This window comes from Cervus elaphus, chromosome 1 (genome assembly GCF_910594005.1).
Source record: "Cervus elaphus chromosome 1, mCerEla1.1, whole genome shotgun sequence".
NCBI classification, from domain to species: Eukaryota; Metazoa; Chordata; class Mammalia; order Artiodactyla; family Cervidae; genus Cervus; species Cervus elaphus.
The window spans coordinates 66,537,315-66,555,741 of record NC_057815.1 but is presented as its reverse complement, the minus strand read 5'-3'; the positions used below and the strand labels follow the sequence as shown (position 1 = coordinate 66,555,741).

The following is an 18,427-nucleotide window of genomic DNA, read 5'->3' as shown; positions in this document are numbered from 1 at the left end:
GCTTTAGCTCCCTAGCTCCATCAGAGGTGGGAAGAGCTGGGGTGGTGGGGATGATGGCAGGATTCCCACAGAGGCACTGACCTGCACTGCCAGGAGCGGAACAGCTGGGGCGGCCAAAGCCCCTGGCGCACATCCAGGCGCCACGCTGACCTGCCGGGTGACCTTGGGCAAGGCCCCGCCCCTCTCTGGCCTTGAGTCTACAGCTGGGCTGACAGTCCCTGGGGTCCATCAGGGGCTGCGCCCTGTCACAGCAGCCTTCCGGAGTCAACAGCCCCAGGAAGTGATGTCAGGCTGAGGAGGTGGTGAAAGGGCAGGGAGGCCCACAGAGTAAGAGGAGATATTTTGAGAGCAGACAGGTCCTTCCACGTCACTGCTGGACAATGGTCTGGGGCCGAGAGTGGAAAATCCTGCTCTTACTTAGGCTGAAAATAGTATAAGGCAACAGGATTGGGAACCCACCCTCAAGGAGGGTGGCCTGCCCACTGAGCAGCAAGGCCCAATGTCCACAACAAGGGGCCAGGCAGTCTGACCAGGGCCCAGAGATGTGGCCCTGGGCCTGTCCATGGTTCCCTTAGGGTCTCCGTTCCCCACCCCCACCAGGGTCGGCCACAGGATTGGATGGTGAGTAAACTCCTCCTGTCCCCTAGGTCCTGTGTCCTTAGACATCTCCAGGCATTGGTTTCAAGGAAGGCTTCCTGAGGCTAAGCCATAGTGTGGTCTCCATGTGCTGCAGAGGCTAAGTCCTCAGTTCTTGGGGTCTCAGGACAGCTGCTGGAGGGGTAAGTGAGCAGGACATGAAAGGAGTGGGGACCAAGGGAACTTGGGCCCATGGGACACAGTCCCATCCCCAACTGCAGATGCATTCAAGGGCCCCCAAAGTCATGACATGTAACTCCCTGCCTCTGGGTCTGAGCAGGGCTGAGGGAGTCAGAGCTCAGCATCAACACTCCTGGTCAGTAGAGCATCTCACCTGGGTAGAGACTCCTTATAAACTGAGATGGGGTTCAGCCTGAGCAGCAGCTGGTAGGAAAGAGATAGGCTCAGGCCTTCAAGAAAGGTTCAAGGACAGACTCTAAGAGATCATCACAAAGATAATCATAGGGATCCTGGCTATATTAACAGAAGGATAGAACCTAGAATGCGGGAGGTGAGCATTCCACACTACTTTGGGCAAGTCACCCACATTACACAATGCAGAGTAATGGTCTGGGTCATGGCTCATGACAGATCCCTGTCACACGGGGGAGCCCTGGAGCTAGACTCTAAATAGGGCAACCCTGAGGGTGCCGTTTTGACAAGGCAGAGTGGGAAGGGTGGAGAAGTCATTGGAGGTAGGTGGAGGTGGAGTGGGGAAAGCAGGCAGAGTGGGCCCATCAGGGAAGGGCTTTCCCAAAGGGAGAGAGAGAGAATCCTTATTCTCGAAGTTAAAAGTGAGGTCAGTTTTGCCCTATTCCTGCCCAAAGGCTAGAGCTAGCTGGCACCTGCACTTTCATGTTCTTCTCTGATGAAGTGTTCTTCTTGGAAGTCCTGCCACTCCAAGAGGCTTTCCCCGATGCACAGTCCACAGCCCCAACCATTCATGTTATCCAGTGGTGTGCTAGAGAAACTTGTACCTGCTCACAAGAGCCAAATGCTAAATTTTCAGGCATTTTGCAAGGAGGCTGACATCCCACTGGCAGTCTGAACCTGGCCCTGGTAGGATTATTTGTACCACAGCTATTGGCAGTGTTTACAAATCAGGGATTCCCCCCACCATCTCCGGACAGTCAGCTAAATGGTTTAACATTTATCAACACTTAATGGTTATTGCCATTAAATCCTACACTGGGGGGACCCTAAGGACGGGGACCCTCTGCAGCCAGCAAAATCAGGCAGAGAAGTCAGTTAACTTTAGAGTGGAGGATGTCTTGGGTGTATGGAGAGGCTATTCCTCATATGAGACCACCACTGAGGCAGCTGGTGGGAAGCCAGGCAGCAGAAGAGAGCAGGTTGGAGAAAGGACACCAGTGTGCATGGGGAGAGCTTCCCAGGCTGTAACCCCATCCTCCAACGATACAACGAGGCCTGGCTCAGCAGTAGCAACACCTTTAGTATCAGTCCCAGCCTCCAGATGACATCAGTTTATGTCATCATAAACAGTTTATGATGGGTTTATGACATCAGTTTCCAGACATGCATCCCTTGGACTGAGGGTACTCCTCAGAGCCAAGCCCACCATGGCACTCAGACCACTCCGACTCATTGTGGGAACCTCTGGCTCAGCCCTTACCCCTTACCAGGGTCCCCTGGTCAACTTGCGACCCCGCCCCTCCCAGGCAGCTCAGGCCCAGGCTTGGCTGTGTGACCTCGGGAAGTCGCTTTCCTCTCTGGGCCCATTTCTCTATTTGACTTGATTGGGCTGGAGCCCAGCCTGGGGACCCTGGCAGGCACAGCCAGGTATTTATGTGGGAGTCAGGCCAGGGCTGGCATTGTCCCTAAACTCTTTTCTTAAGATCTTACTCCCCACCCTGCACATACAAACGGTGACTAAGGGCGTGGGGACTGCCACGCTCTCTGGACCACAGAGAACAGACCTAGTCCCACTCAAATGACAGAGCGCTGGGGTCACAGCTCCCTTGACCATCCTGCCTGAGTCGCTGATGGTCCATATCTGGGGAGACTGTCCCCTTTGAACAAGTCTACAGCCCCATCTCATGTAAACTTGAACAGGGGTGCAGCGCCTACAGCCAGATGTCCTTAGTGTCAGCGCCACTACCAGCCAGCGAGGACTCTGTCCCCCTGGAGTTCTCACGGCTGGCCGAGTCTTCTGTCCTGACAGCGTCAGTTCCGTAGGACCTGTGCAGGCCCAGCCGGTGGCGAGCCTGGGTGGGAGGGGTGGGGTCTGTGGGTGGCTTGGCATCCCGGGCAAAGCGCACGAGCCTCTGCCCAGCCAGGAAGTAAAGCACAGGGTCAAGGCAACTGTTGGCGCTGGCCAGCGGCCGGGTGACCTTGTAAGCCAAGTTGATGGCGTCGAGGGTGTGGCAGCTGAGGTCCAGCGAGCGGAAGGAGTAGTAGAGGGTGCGGGTGACGTGGAAAGGCAGGAAGCAGAGGACGAAGACAGTCAGCACAATGGCGATGGTGCGCACCGACTTGCGCTTGGCCCGCGGCAGGCCGCCGGTGGTCCCGTAGGCCGGCTTTAGCAGCCGCCGAGCCATGAGTACGTAACAGACCAGGATGACGGCGAAGGGCACCGCGAAGAGCAGGCTCAGCATGACGGAGCTGTAGGCCACGAAGTGGCCGAAGAGCTCGGGTGCCGAGGTGTCATGGCAGGTGATGCGGCTGCCACGGGTGCTGGTGGTGACGAAGTATAGCACAGGGGCCTGGCAGGACAGCACCAGCACCCACACGGCGAACGCCACCCGGCGGGCGTAGCGGGCCCGGCCCCAGCGCAGCGAGTGCAGCGGCCGCAGGACGCCCAGGCACCGGTGCACACTGATGCACGTGAGGAACAGGATACTGCAGTAAAGGTTGGTGTAAAAGAGGAAGCGCACCAGCTTGCAGAGCACGGTGCTGAAGGGCCAGTTGTCGCCCTGGGCGTAGTAGTAGACCAGCAGGGGCAGGGAGGCGGCGTACAGCGCATCCGACACGGCCAGGTGGAACATGTACGTGGTGGAGGCGTTCCAGGTCTTGAGGCGGCACAGGAAGATGTAGAGCGCCGCGGCGTTGAGACACAGCCCGAGCACGCACACCACACCATAGGACACGGGCAGCAGCACGTACTTGAAGCTCTCGTTGAAGCGGCACTTGTAGTCCAGCTCATCCCCATCCCAGGTGCCATTGGTAGTGCCATTCCAGGTGTCCAGGCCTGTGGCCATGGCCCTGAAGGGAAGCAGGGATGGGGGTGGAGAGAACAACCATCAGGGTCATGGATGGCCGGGGGACCCAGCTGGGAGACCTGATACACCCGTCTGACCCAGGCCATGAGGGACCCCAAGTGCCCACAGACACCTCTGTCAGGAACTGCCCAACCACATTCAAGGCTTTTATTGCATCTGATCTGCCTCTCTCTCTGGACACAGAGGGCCCAGAACCTTGGAACCCTGGGACCTTAAGAACAAATGAGATCCATGAATGTCAAGATCATATAATTCTAACAATTTAAAACAGGGGTAGGCAAACTGAGGGACAAATCCAGCCCATCAGTCTGTTTTTGTAAATAAAGCATTATTGGAATATAGCCATGACCATCTGTTTACACAGCACTTAATAGTTGTGGCAAAAACCATATATTCCTCAAAGCCTAAAATACTTACCATGTTGCCTTAAAAAATTTTTTTTTTTTTTTGGTGTTTGAGAACCTCAGGAATAGAGTTCCAGATCTAGGATTCTGACTAGGGCAGCTCATACTTTTCTGCATTAGGCATTAGGAAGTTCTTTCGTTTGGCTTATCTTTCCACTCTCTGGGAGGCTCCGGCCCTGTGCCTAGTATTTTGGCATTTGAAGGAGCTTTGTAAGGGTTTCCCTCTTTAGTTATTCAGTCACCTCTCAGCAAATATTTTTTAGGGACTCCTATATTCTGGTACTTTCTGCATCCGTAAACAGCAGTCCTGTTCCCTGGCCTCTGAGGCCACCAGATGGGGCAGTGACCTTCCTGAAGATTGCAGGCAAGTCTGGGGTGGAGATGGGAACGGGGGGAATGGGGAACTTCTGTGGGGCAAACTTAGCTTCCTCCAGACCTGCCCTGCTTCTCTCCACACATCGCCACCACCTTGACCTTCTCCTACCTTGTTCCCAGTGAGCATATAATGCAGCTGTGGTGCCTGACCGCCCAGACAGAGAGCACCTGGAGATCAGGATGCCACCTTACTCCTCCCCCCATCCCTCCAATGTGACCAAGAAGAGCTCTCTCAGACTATCCCAGTCTGGGGGGCAAAGATGTGCCCAAAGGTCTCAGAAGGCAGGCTGGAAGTCATAGCAGCAGTCCCAGGTGGGCAGGCTTGGAACACAAAGAGTATGTTTCTACGAGTGTGAAGAGGCAGGGGGAGCTGACATTATTGAAACCCCACTACTGCTATGTGTGCTTTATCAATATTGCTTCATTCTATCCTTATATCACGGTTCTGGGAGCCAGGTTATCATGCCCAGGTTTCTGATAGAAGTTGGGTCACAGATCATTCAAGGTAACTTGCCCAGGTCACAGCCTTCAGCTAGTGGACTCCCCGATTATGGGGCTGGGCAAGTGGCTCCCTGTGAGTGCAGAAGGGCTTGTGCCCTGTGTGTGGGTGTGTCTGGAGGACAGAGAAGGCAGATGACGTGTGAGTTCTCCTCACCCTGAGAATCTGGGATTGTATAATCCCTCCTATTTTGGAACCCCAGGATCCTGAGAGGCTGGGACTCAGATTCTGCAGGGCCAATGACATCCATTCCCTTAGACGCTGAGATTCCTGCCCAGCCAGGTCTCCCAGAAGCAGCTCAGGGCCCATGAAGTTGAGATCAGGGTGGCTGAGGGACAACTGCCTCCTCAGCTTCCTTCTTCTCCCTTCCTTCCTTCCTAACTCTCCCTCCTCTATCTTCCCAGCCTACTGTCAGCAAAGATGCAACTAGGAGATAGGGAGCCTGCCCTCATGACCTTGCTCCCACGGACACAGATTCCTCCCCAAGGAGCCAGGGGAGATACAGGATGAGAAGGTACATATGGGATCAGGGGCCACTGGCAGGGCCAAACTGCTAGGATCCCTCTTGACTCAGCAACCAGCATTAAAGCATTTCCTGCATCCCACCCAGCTCCTTGCAGCCCAATGTTACCTCCACCGTTGCTGCTGGAGCCCCTGTATCAGTCTCCCTGTCTCCAGCCTCAATCCCCTCCATCCAGAGGGATCTTTGGAAAAGAGAAAGTCATTCCCCTGCTGGAAACCCGTTGTGGCTCCTGTCTGATCTCAGGAGAAAACCCAGCTCCTCAGGCTGGTACCAGCGGATTGTAAAACCCAGCTTCTGTCACCATCCACATCCCCCGTGACCTGCCGTTTCCTGAATGCAGCCAGCACGTTTCCCCTCTCGGCTATGCTTCATGTTACTCCTTCAGCCTTGAATCCCTGCATGCCCCTCGTCTCCATCTATTGAAATGACAACTCTTTATCCTAATCCAGTGATTAGGAAGAAGCTGGCCTCTGGACCCAGGGCTGCCTTTGTCCCCTCACCTGTGAAATGAGGTGATCAACAGAAGCTATGTCACAGGCCTGCTATGAGGGTTAGGGGAGCAATTTGTGTAAAGCCTCTGGAGCCGCGCTTGGCACACAGTGGGCACACTGTGTGTTACAAGCTTTGAGACTCAGCTCAGCCGTGGCCTTTTCCTGACCTCTTTGGGAAGCCCTCTTGGGCCATGAGCGGAGGAGCGACAGAAGGTCCTGGAGGTTGTGGAGCAGGTGAGTGTGGTGGGCCAAGGGAGTGACACCAAGTGCCCACGCTGGGGCCAGGCCTGGGGACCTCATGAGGGGAGAGGTCTGAGAGCTGTCTGGGAGGGAGTCTGGATGGAGGAGGGGCCAGGACGCCTCAGGCTCAGGGGTTGGGAGGAGAGGGAACTCCGTGTCAGACACAGTAAGTTTGGTGTGCCCCAAAGGGGTGTCATGGGCTGTGGAGAAGGGTGAAGGCTGGGATCACCAGATCTGAAGTACTGAGAGGTGGGTAGGGGTTGCTGGCTCACAGGAGCTGCAGAAGGAGTATGGAGGCCCAAGTGCAAGACTGAGGATCTATGGAGGGGCCACACTCCCGCTGGGGACACTGGTTTGGGGTGTCCAGCTCTGCCACAGAGCCCTAGGTGACATCAGAAATTTCCTGTCCTCCTGAGGGTCAGACCTCTCAGGTGCTGAATCCCCTGGCCTGGTAGCACTGTGGTGCGAACACTTCCCTCATGAGCTGCTGTGACCACTGGGCATGCTCAGGGCACCCCCCACCCCAGCCACACCTCCACACTGCTGCTCTGCTCTGCCCCCATGCTGAGGCCTGGCAGGTCTCTCCTCAGAGTGAGGGTCAGGGCCTTCATCTTCCTTTCATGTCAACATCTCATGGCTGGTCACAGAGCTCCTTACTAATTACTCATGGTGGAGTCTCTGACACCGACGGCAGGGGTGGAAACTTCCCTAAGGGGCTCATGAACCAAGGGAGCTGCCCTTTCCACCTGTTTTAAGACATCCTGGTCTCCACCCTCCCAGGGCAGCTAGGGATTCTATCACCGCAGCCCCTGTCCAGACTGACCCCGCCTGCCCTCTCTCTCTACAGGCCAGCCCACCAGCTTGTGAGTACAACTTCCCTCCCCACCCTCTCTGACCCGCTCCTGCTTACAGAGCCAGCCAAGTCCCCAGTCCTCTCCCTCGGCCCTTTCTACTGCCTCTCCTGACCCCTGATGCCCTTAGGGCCTCACTCCCAGCTGCCTGGAACCAGCTCCCACCTAACTCTTTTTCAAGAGCCCTGCCCTTCTCTGGACAGATCAGCTACCCCTCTGTGCCCAGTTCTGGCTGGCCCTGACCTCAAGAGCTCTGAGTGTGGTGGGCGCTGGGAGCCATGTGAGTGCCCTGACAGACTTCCCTGCCTCTGTGTGACACTGTCTTTCCACCTGGAAAGCTTTTCCTGACCCACTCACACCACACTCCACCCACCCCTCAAGACTCTTCTCAAATCTCATCTTATTTCCAAGACTCTTTCCCTGCATCACGAACCCCTCAGGGCATTCCTTACATCCTGCAGGGGATTTGTCCCTCCACCCTCTATCCCAACACAGGAACTCCTATCTGATTCTTTTCTCTGGCCCTGTCTTCCAGCTAGAGGCCTCATCCAAAGCAGGCATGACATGAATGAGAGAATGAATGAATGAGTGAGTGAAGCGAGCACAAGAGGTCATGGGAGCCCAGAGGAGGCTAAGCTTTATGATACTGGTCTCCTTTCAGTGGACAATGACACTGAAGGATTTCCAGCTGCTGACCCTAGGTGGCCAGTGGTCACATCAGCTCTCCAGGGGCCCAGTCCACCTGAGGCCTGCTCCTGCCCCAGGCAGACCGCTGGACTGGCTCTTTTTCAAGAGCCCTGCCCTTCTCTGGACAGATCAGGGAAGTGCCAGAGGGAAGGAAACTGGACCCAGGCATTCTGAAGATGGGTCAGCTGTCTGATCCATGTTCCTCTATCTGACACCTCTCTGGCTCAGGTCATGGGATTAGGAGCTCCTGATTCTGGACTGCCACCCGCTTCGCTTTGTAGGGACCAAGTCTGGGTTGAGCAGCTTCCCCTGCAGCATCCTCATTTCATTCCTCACCACATTCCTCAGCAGATACTGCCATAGGAGTTAGGCTACTTGTTTAAGGTCACACTGCCAGGTATTGGAAAAACTGGATTTGATACCCAGGGCTGTCTGGCTCTGAAGCCTGAATTCATCACAGCTTGGGATGAGGTAGCAGAGCATGGATCCCCTTGATTTACCCCCAGGTCAGTGTATACACATGCATGAGCCTGCCTGCCCCAACCTCCCAACTTCCCAGCCAGCGGACCCCACCCTCTCACGCCCATACCTGACCAGCCCCTGCTCTCGCTGTCAGGATGCTCAGCTCCAGCTCAGGTTCCTCACTCATGAATGCACAGGCCTGGACCGAGCTGCAGGGAGCTCTGTGGGAAACAGGAAAAACAGGTCCTCCAGCCTGGGGCCTCGCCCAGCTTCCAGCATTTCTCAGGGCAGGCAATGCTGTGGGCTCCAGAGACAGGGAGGTGGAGACAGCTGGGGCTCTGGGTCACAGGAAGTCAGCTAGGATGAGCCTTCCCCTGGGCTGCCTCCTCTGTGCCAGCCCTGATCTGAAAGAGGCAGAAAGTGACCAGGAGTGCTTGTTCCGGTAGGCAGGAGTGCCCTCTGCCCACTCTTGCCCCTTAACTGTTCCCTTTTAGCTCACATGTTGTACAGGTGTTCCCAGGCACCCCCTTTCACTGGAGGATGGCTCTGCCAGGGAGGGTCTCCCCCATATCCTACGGAGCTGAGCTGAGCTTCCAGTGGCCCCTCCCTCAGTCCCTGTCTGTGCTTCAGCCCCACAACAGGAAACACTCAATACCCTTGCTTCCCAGTATGCACTCAATGGTACTGTGGCCAGCACAGTTTACCTCAAGCTGAGTCTCTATATGGAATACCCTTCCTCCCTTTTCCCACCGCTAATCATTCCTCCATAGGTGTGGTGTAAACACATGGGCACACACAGGCACGGACACACCTAGATACACAGAGATGCAGACACTCATATTCAGATGTACACACACACACAATGTCTCTCTCTCACACACAGTGTTTGACAGCCAGAGCCTGGAACAGCCTTTAGAAATCACCTCTGCCAAACTCTCATTTGACAGAGGAGGAAACTAGGGCCCAAGGGCTCACAATCAGCCAGAGACGGAGCCAAAACCAGCACCCAGGTCAAGATTCTGGCCCTGGTTGTATGTCTTGCCCCTCCCACAGGGCAGGCACAGTGCTTCGGTGAGGGGATGGTGACTGGTGGAGAAATGCCTCTGTGTGGGCAGGTCCCAGTGTCCACCAGAACCTCAGACCCATCTCAGAGAAAGAGAACATTCCTTTCCTTTTTATCCTGGGTTCACTTCCCTGCAATGGGGGAGCAGGGTCTGAGACAGCTGAAGCCAGGCCCCCAAGCCGGAAGCCCATGCAAGTGTGGGGAAAGTGGAGAGAGGAGGAGATGGGGAAACCACAGAAACAGGGCAGGGGGAGGGGACACCAGGAAAGGCCTCGGACCACGATTTTCCCAGGGCACCTTGCCCAGGAGTCTCAGGCTGAAACGGGCCAGCGGGCTGGTAGTCGGGAGTCTAGTGATAAGGTGAAAGAGTTCTTCACCTTCTCACCTGCTCCACCTAGGGTCTCACCCAGTCTTCTCCTAAGGAGATGCCTTCACTGAAAAGACTAAGGTAGAACATCTTGCTTTCTCTGGAGAGGTGGGAGATCCTAGTTCTGCTATGGGACTAGCTCCTAGTTCCCAGCTGTGGGACTCAGACAAGCCTCAAGTCGGCAATTGAATTCCCATGGGATCATTCTGGCCTTGTTGGTTATTTATTTATTTTTGGTTGTGTTGGGTCTTCATTGCTGTATGCAGGCTTTCTCTAGTTGCAGCGAGTGGGGGCCACTCTTTATTGCACTGAGCAGGCTTCTCATTGCCGTGACTTCTTTGGTTGCGGAACATGGGCTCTTCGGTAGTTGCAGCACACAGGCTCAGTAGTTGTGGCACACAAATTTAGTTACCCCAAAGCACATGGAATCTTTCAGAACCAGGGATCGAACTTGTGTCCCCTGCATCGGGAGGCAGATTCTTAACTACTGGACCACCAGGGAAGTCCCCCGCTCCTGCTCTTTCGCTCGGTTGTGTCTTTTGACTTGACACCCACCAAGAGTCAAACCCAGTTTGGGGGTAAAATGACCACTACCTCCTAGATCCTCTCTTCCAGGAAGCTCCCACAGTTTTTAGTGTGAGGGAATTAGTTCTGATTAGTTCTCCACCAGAGGGAACACGTCTTACTGGCAAGGCCCAAGATCTACTCTTCCTGGTAGTTCCCCACTGTGAAGCAGCCATGACGTTACTGTACTCATTTTACAGTTAAAAGCAAACAAACAACAAAAAGACAAACCAACAAGGCCCAAAAGGTTAGCCCAAGATCTCACCCAAGGTCATCTATAAGTCAGGGGCAGAGCAAGCCTGGCATGCAGACTCACTACCTGCCCCCTGGACCTGGCTCTGCCTCTACCTGCCTCTACCCCTCACCCAACCTGGCTCTTCCTCTCCCCCTCACCCTGTCTTTCTCTCTGTGGCCCCAGGCTAGTGAGCCCAAAGCCAGGAAGAGTGGCTGGGGCAGTTCCCAAACTGGTTACAGATTTTTCAGGGTGGCTGGACAGCATTCCAGCTTCTCACTCGGGTGGCTCTGGAATGTATTGCCTGCTTGCCACCCACCTGGCTGGCCCTGTCCAGTCCAGCAGGGGAAAGTGACCTGTCATCATGCTGGAAACTCCTGCCTTTGCAGGAGGTGAGGTGCTGTGAAGGGAAACAGAGGCCCTGGACCCAGAACTGCTGAGGGGCAGTGGAGGGCACTAGGCAGCGGGGAGATCCCAGTTCTTCCATTCCCAGCCATGAGACCCGGACAAGCCTCAGCTCCACAATCTAACTCTCAATTTCTTTGCAATCTAAGAACAGTACCTGCCTTGTAAGTCTGTCAAGATAACTAAAGGAGATGATTTAGACTTTGTGAAATAATTAAAAGAGTTATGATTTTAGCAGGTGAAGAAGGTGGGCAGGATGTGGGTATTCCAAGAAGATAATAGGGGCAGGAAACGCATGGTATTATGGGCAGAGGAGCAAGGTGACAGCCAGACTGACCACAGATCAAGGTTCTCACGCTGAAGGCCATCCTCAGAAGGGAGAGCAACCTAGGCACCCCCAGCAAGATTTAGACCACACCACACCCCTTCACTCACTCACCCTTTACAGAGGCTGCCATATCTGCACCTCTGTCTGTGTGGGGCTCTTGGGGACTCTGAGGTGGGTCAGACCCTTCCATGATCTTGAGCTCACAGTCAAGGTTGAGGGTGGAGGAGAAAGGACAGGGGAAGATCCAGAAATAGTCAATGACAACTTAGAGTGATCAGGGCTGAAGGAGACATGAGGGCCCCTAATGGAAAGGGGGTGTGGTCAGGGAAGGCTTCCTGGAGGAGAGGGCACCTGTTTTGGAAGATAGGTCAGAAATTAGGTGGGTGGAGAGAGAAGAGGAGCAAAGAGAGCAAAAACTGGGGCGGGGGATCACATAGGGTTTTGGGAAACTGTCAGTTATCCCTATGGCTTGGGGCAGAGGGAGCGCATAGGGAGGGCAAGGCTGGGTTGGAGGACACGGAGGAGCTTTGGAGTCATCCTCTACCCTCTCCCAAATGTCCTCCCTGGGGCTGAAGGCCCGTAGGCACCCAGCTTTGCCTGGTATGCTTTCTGCATCACAAACACTGGGGCTGGTCTGGAGAAATATCTGAGGGGTAACCTCAGATGTCACCAGCAGGCGCTATTGCGGTGTGATGCCTCTCAGCCTCCTCTGGAGGCCCTCGGTCTCTGGAGCCCCTTATGGAGTCTCTCTCCCTCTTGGGAGTCCTCAGGATCCTGACTGTGGGGGCCACCCACTGTCGTTGAGCTCAGAATATCTGAGTGTGTGGGTCTCAGAGGTCAGCCAAGCTGGTTCTCCTGCCTTACAGATCAGGGAACTGAGACCACTTCCTTAAGTGGAAGGGCTTATCCAGGTCTGGTGTTCGAATTATTTTCAGTGCGGGGTTAAGTTCCCCTCAGACGACCTCCAGGGCAAGACTCCAAACCAGCTGGCCCACCTCTGACATGATCCAGCCCAGTACAGAGCTACAGAGGTATGCTGCTGACCTGAAACAGCTCAGAACCACATGCCGTGGACCCCACCCTGATCCGTCACACCCGAAGGCTTCCAGCCACACTTAAGAAGCAAAAATCCTGGGTTCATGTTCCAACTTGGAACATCCATGCTGTGCAGCCTTGGTCAAGTCAGTTCCCCTCTCTGAGTCTCCGGTTCTTCACTGATCAAACAGGGAGAATTACTGACACATAAGAGCTCTCAGGAACCCTCTGCTCAAGAACCAACTATAGCTCTCCATGGAGCAAGACCTTCTTTTTCTATTATACACCTACTTTCTTCTGGTCATTCACTTCGCCAACACTCACTGGCACCTTCTCTGTGTCCAACCTGTGCTGGGTGATGTGGACAGAAAAAAAAAGGAGACCCAGCCTGGCCTACTCCTACAACTGACCTCTAGGATGAATATAGAGGTGAGGAAGGCTCCCATAGTCAACCTCTGTGCATCAGGGCCCAACAGCTGGGAGAGGTCAGGCCTGAGAACACAAAAGTAGCCTAAGAAGAACATGTGGGTCAAAAGGTGCACCAGGGATTTCCTTAGTCGTCCAGTGGCTAAGACCCTGTGCTCCCAATGCAGTGGGCCCAGGTTTGATCCCTGGTTAGGGAACTAATCCTTGGCCTTTCCTAGTAGCTCAGATGGTAAAGCATCTGCCTACAATGCAGGAGACCTGGGTTCAATCCCTGGGTTGAGAAGATCCCCTGGAGAAGGAAATGGCAATCCACTCCAGTATTCTTGCCTGGAGAATCCCGTGGACAGAGGAGCCTGGCAGGTCACAGTTCATGGGGTCGCAAAGAGTCGGACGTGACTGAGTGACAAAACATGCACATCCACAGGGAACTAGAGCCAGCATGACAAAACTAAAGATCCTGCATGCCTCAACTCAGGTATGGAGCAGCCAAATAAAATTTCAAAAATAAACTTTAAAAATGGTGCACCACACAGACTCACAGAAGGAAGTCTGGGAAGAGGAAAGATTTCACCAGGAGCAGCGCCGCCACCTGTCACCCAAATCAGCAAGGTTTCTCCAGCCCTGTGGACAGCCTGAAAACATACTATCTCAGCAGCAGCTGGGTAATCAGGCCACAGGCAAGAAATAAAGACATATTTTCAGGAAGGAATTCAAACTTCCCTTAGCCTGAAAAGTGGAGGACCTTGCCTCACCCAGATGGGGCTTCTGTCTTGAATGGGGAGGAAAAAGCTAGGGCAGGTGGGTGGGAATCCCTGCCGTCACCTTGGCTTTGTGACCTTGGGCAAGGTGTTCTCTGAGCTTCTACTTCCTCGTCTTCAAAATGGGGGTAATAATTTCTCCTTCACAGGGTTAAAATGAAAGTCGTTCAGTCGTGCCAAACTCTTTGCAATCCCATGGACTATACAGTCCGTGGAATTCTCCAGGCCAGAATACTGGAATGGGTAGCCTCTCCCTTCTCTAGGGGATCTTCCCAACCCAGGGATCAAACCCAGGTCTCCCGCATTGCGGGCAGATTCTTTACCAGCTAAACCACAAGGGAAGCCCAAGAATATAGGATTGGGTAGCCTATCTCTTCTCCAGAGGATCTTCCCAACCCAGAAATTGAACCAAGGTCTCCTTCATTGCAGGCGGATTCTTTACCAACCGAACTATCATGGAACCCAGTATATTTCACAGGGTTGGTGGAAGGTAAATTAGGGACTTTTATAAAATGTTACTGGTAAGCTGTCTCTGCAGAGAGGGCACAGGGAGAGGAAAGCAGTCAATAGTTTAAATTCCAAAAACCAGCACCATCCCTAACTATTGCATTCATGTTCTAGTATTGTCACAATGCATTTAGGTCTATGAATATCACACGTCTCACCTGAACATTGCACTTTACACAGGAGAGAAAGCCCAGAGATAAACCCACACACCTATGGTCACCTAATCCATGACAAAGGAGGCAAGAATATACAATGGAGAAAAGACAGTTTCTTCAATAAGTGGTACTATGAAATCTGGACAGCTACGTGTAAAAGAATGAAGTTAGAACATTCCCAAACACCATACACACACACAAAATAACTCAAAATGGATTAAAGAATTAAATGTAATGCAGAACACTCTTTGAAATAAATTACAGCAAGATCTTTTTTGACCGACCTCCTAGTAATGAAAATGAAAACAAAAATAAACAAATGGAACCTAATTAAACTTAAAAGCTTTTGCACAGCAAAGGAAACCATAAACAAGACAATATACAGAATGGGAGAAAATATTTGCAAATGAAGGAACTGACAAAGGATCAATCTCCAAAATATACAAGCAGCTCATGTAGCTCAATATTAAAAAACCCAAACAACCCAATCAAAATATGAGTGGAAGAACTAAACAGACATTAGAGAAATGTGAATCAAAACTACAATAAGGTATCACCTCACACCTGTCAGAGTGACCATCATTAAAAAAAATCTATAAACAATAAATACTGAAGAAGGTGTGGGGAAAAGGGAATTCTGTTGCACTGTTGATGGGAATGTAAATTAATACAGCCACTATGGAGAACAGTATGGAGGTTCTTTAAAAAACAAAAAATGGAACTACCATATGACCCAGCATTCCCACTACTGGGCATATACTCAAAGAAAATCAGTTCAAAAAGACACATGCACCCCAATGCTCATTGCAGCACTATATACAAATTGCAGCTAGGACATGGAAGCAACCTAAATGTCCATCAGTAGATGAATGGATGAAGAAGACATGGTATTTATATACAATAGAATATTACTCAGCCATAAAAAAGGAACAAAATAGTGCCACTTGCATAGACAGATAGACCTAGAGACTGTCATACAGAATAAAGTAAGTCAGAAAGAGAAAAACAAATACTGTCTATTGATGCTGTTCTGACCACGCCCTGCTCACAAACCTTCCATGGCTCCCTATTTGCCTTCAGGATGCAATCCAAGTTCAAAACTTGCACACCCTGAGTCCTGTAGTGCCCAGGACACACTGTTAGGACAATCTGTGCCACCCATGCTGATGGCCTGACTGGTTTCCCCTTCCTTGTAATGATGTGGAGCTCCACTGTAGACAAGCTTTCCCTGGGGAAGCTGGGGACAGGGGACAGGGCTGAGGGGCTGCTGCTGTTCTCCCAGTTCAGCCCAGTGCTGTGCAGGATCCTGGCAACACAAAAATGAGTGAGATCCAGTTCCTGCCCTCCAGGGGTTCGGAGACCTTGGGAATGAGAAGCAGGAGACAGAGACCTTAACAGTTCAAGGTAGAACTCGGGCTCTAGGACTGCAAGGGCCCAGAAGAGGCTCCAATCCAACCTGGCTAAATAAGGACGGCTTACCAGAGGAGGGGGCATCTGAGCTGGGTAGTTCTCCAACTGAGGAAGATGAGTAGGAGGGCATTTCAGGCAGTGAGCATAGACTATGGAATGGTCCAGAGGCAAGAAAGTGACTAGTATTTGCAGCAGATTACATGCATTTATGAGGATGGAAAGTCAGGCAGGAGAGGTGGCTGGAGAGGGTGGCAAGGACCAGCTCTCAGAGGCCTCGAGTCCCAGGCCAAGGGACTCAGATATGATTCAGTGGAAGTTCTCTGAAAGTTTAGCCCAAGGAGCAAAATGACTGGGATTTGAGTTTCAGGAAGTTATCCCCCAGGATCTGATCTTCCTAACCTCAAAGAGTGAGCCTGCCCAAGAGGACACTGGTGTTGAGCATGACCCACACGACAGCTCCTGGATAGCCCTTAAGCTCCACATCACTGTTATTCCCCTTTTACAGATGAGGCTCAGAGAAGGGACATGCCTTGCTCAGGGTCACACGGTGTACAAGGCATGATGGAGGGAAGGTCTCTGGGTCTCCAGAGAGCTTGTAGGGGGCCCTATCTGCTCAAAGACGCTCTTTCCCAACCATTTCCACCAACAGACAGCTGAGACTTTATCTGGGCCCCACCCTGGCCCTCAAAAGCTCCCATTATTCCAGCCAGATCCAAAACAAAGTGGGCACTTCAGCTATGAGCCCAGGGAAACTGAGGATGCGTACTGGAAGGAACAGCTGCCATCAGCCCCAGAGACCCCAGACTGCCATTTCTGGTCTGCAGCAGGGCCTGGCCCTTGGGTCTGGCTCCTGGGGGACCCTAAGCCTGACACTGCTAGCCCTCCTTAGGGAGGTGAGAGAGGGCACTGCCTTTCTCCAGGCTGACCCTTCCTACAGCAGCCCGCCAGATTAAAAGTCCCCAGACAGAGGCTTAACTGTCCTTCCAGGCCACTGCTCTGCGCGCCGCCCCCGCCCCCGCCCCCGCCCCCGTCCAGCCTCAGCTTTGCCGATGCCCAGGCGAGGCTGCCACCCAGGGTGCCCCTGGAGAGAGGGGGCTCGGGACCTCCAGGGTTGGCCTGTCTCTGGTTTGGGTCCCGCCGCGGGGGCGCCCATTCCGCAGCACAAACACAAACAAGTTCCACAGGTTCAGCCACCCGACTCCGCAGGGGCGCACGCTCCCACCCAGGGACACACACACACTTTCCCGAATACGCGCACTCACCCGGGGTATCAGTCCACATTCCCCTCGATCGAACTCCGGTGGAGCCCGAGCTCGACCGCGGACCCGCCGGAGCTCTCACAGGGGTTTGGAACCGTGCCTCCTCGGTCAGCCGCTCGCGCGCCGGTCTGCCTGCCCGGCGCCGGCCGAGTCACCACCCCGCGCGCACCCGGGCCAGCCCGCCCGCCGCCCTCTCTCCGCCTGCGGGTCCTGCCGGCGGCCCGCCCTCACCTCGCAGGGCTCTGGTCCTCACGCTGTGCCCCGACCTGGCTCCCAAGTGCTCGCGCCACCGCGGGGACACACGTGCCCGAGAGCCTCGCCCGCCCCGCCCAGCTCCCCACCCCTCCGGGTCAGGCCGGGGGCGGGCCGGACTCCGGACAGACCCAGGCACTGCCGCCGCCACCTCCTGCCGGGGACAGACACTCTGCTACCCGCTAGGGAACACTGCAGGGCCATAGGGCGCTGCCCGGGAAGGGACGGGCGGCGACTGCCCTACCGCCTGGGGACCGAGGCTCCCTGGCCTTCCTCACTAGAGTGATGAAAGGCTTTCAGAAACTTTGCCAAAGTTTTGCAAAGTTCAGTGCCTCTGTGACTGCTGTCACTGCCCACCGCGAGGGCTTCCAGAGAACCGGTGCAGGGGGGACCTTGCTCAGAGCACTGGCCTCCCATTGCCCGTGGGGAGGAAATGTGGGTGCTCGGGGTCCTGACCCTCCAGTTCTGGCAAGGAGAGTGAAGGGGGCCTCTTGTGCTCTGTCTGTGCTTAATCTCAGCCAGAAAGAGTCAATAGAAATTCCTTAAGAACAGGCTTTTTTTGGTCTGTCATCTTGAGCTACTTCCCTTGAGCTGCCTCTTCAGACTTCTCCGGCCACATTACTCTCTTCTCTGCCCTCAACCCCATTCGGATGGCTCCTGTAGCCAGGGCCCCTAGTCTGTTCCTTTCCTGAACTGTGAGCTCCAGGAGACCAAGGACCAGTCTGTCTGCCTTCTTTCTCCTGGTCCCAGAGGCCCCAGGAGTTGCTCAATACTTATTGGAATGCTTGAATGAATGAGTGAAAATGACCAGCACCCCCTTATTCTGGTCTAGGCTTCGAGAGTGCAGGTTCTGACTCAGCTTCAGCACTGACTCTGGGAGACTAAGACCTTGATCCAAGTCCAGCCCTTTCGAGGCTTCCTTTTCTGTGAAATAGAGGTGATCACAGTCACCCGTCCACCAGTCAGTGTTGTTCTGTGTGGGGCTCTGGACAGTCAGTGTCTGGACAAGTGCACAGAAGGTCTGTTTCTGTGGCTGGGGAGCTTGCCCAGGGCCCTGGGGCCTTGGGTCCTGCTAGGCCCCACATCAGCTGACTGGGCCTGGCTGCGGTCTTGCCAGGAGCAGGAACAGGGTGGACACACAGCTCTCTGTGACTGGGCTGCCTCAGCAGTGCCCTAGGGACCTTCACCCAGGAGACACAAAGGCTCCTTGTCCAGCCTCCTCCATCTATTGTCCGAGTGGATCCATGCAGCTTCTAAGG

At 54.0% G+C, this 18,427-nt stretch overlaps 2 protein-coding genes across 7 annotated transcripts; one reads left to right on the top strand and one right to left on the bottom strand.

The window, feature by feature from the left end:
- Nucleotides 1–1,095: 1,095 nt before the first annotated feature.
- P2RY2 (purinergic receptor P2Y2) lies at nt 1,096–17,391 on the bottom strand. 6 transcript variants are annotated; one of them, XM_043906689.1, is made up of 3 exons: nt 17,148–17,389; nt 8,535–8,811; nt 1,096–3,858 (listed from the first exon to the last, which is right to left on the bottom strand). In XM_043906689.1, exon 3 carries the CDS (start codon nt 3,852–3,854, stop codon nt 2,721–2,723), a length of 1,134 nt encoding a protein of 377 aa, XP_043762624.1. In that variant the 5' UTR covers nt 3,855–3,858; nt 8,535–8,811; nt 17,148–17,389; the 3' UTR covers nt 1,096–2,720. The 6 variants fall into 6 exon arrangements, with proteins under 6 accessions (XP_043762624.1, XP_043762606.1, XP_043762600.1 ...); XM_043906671.1 differs by having other exon boundaries at nt 8,535–8,628; XM_043906665.1 differs by lacking the exon at nt 17,148–17,389 and adding an exon at nt 16,920–17,137.
- Nucleotides 6,359–17,374, top strand: LOC122702438 (formin-like protein 14). The gene is made up of 3 exons (XM_043916109.1): nt 6,359–6,401; nt 7,255–7,270; nt 16,645–17,374. The coding sequence occupies exons 1-3, from the start codon at nt 6,359–6,361 to the stop codon at nt 17,372–17,374; spliced, it is 789 nt and encodes a 262-aa protein (XP_043772044.1).
- Nucleotides 17,392–18,427: the final 1,036 nt, after the last annotated feature.

Excerpts from the sequence above, each read along its gene's own strand:
- P2RY2 (XM_043906698.1), bottom strand. The coding sequence starts at position 3,854 with ATGGCCACAGGCCTGGACACCTGGAATGGCACTACCAATGGCACCTGG.
- LOC122702438 (XM_043916109.1), top strand. The coding sequence starts at position 6,359 with ATGAGCGGAGGAGCGACAGAAGGTCCTGGAGGTTGTGGAGCAG.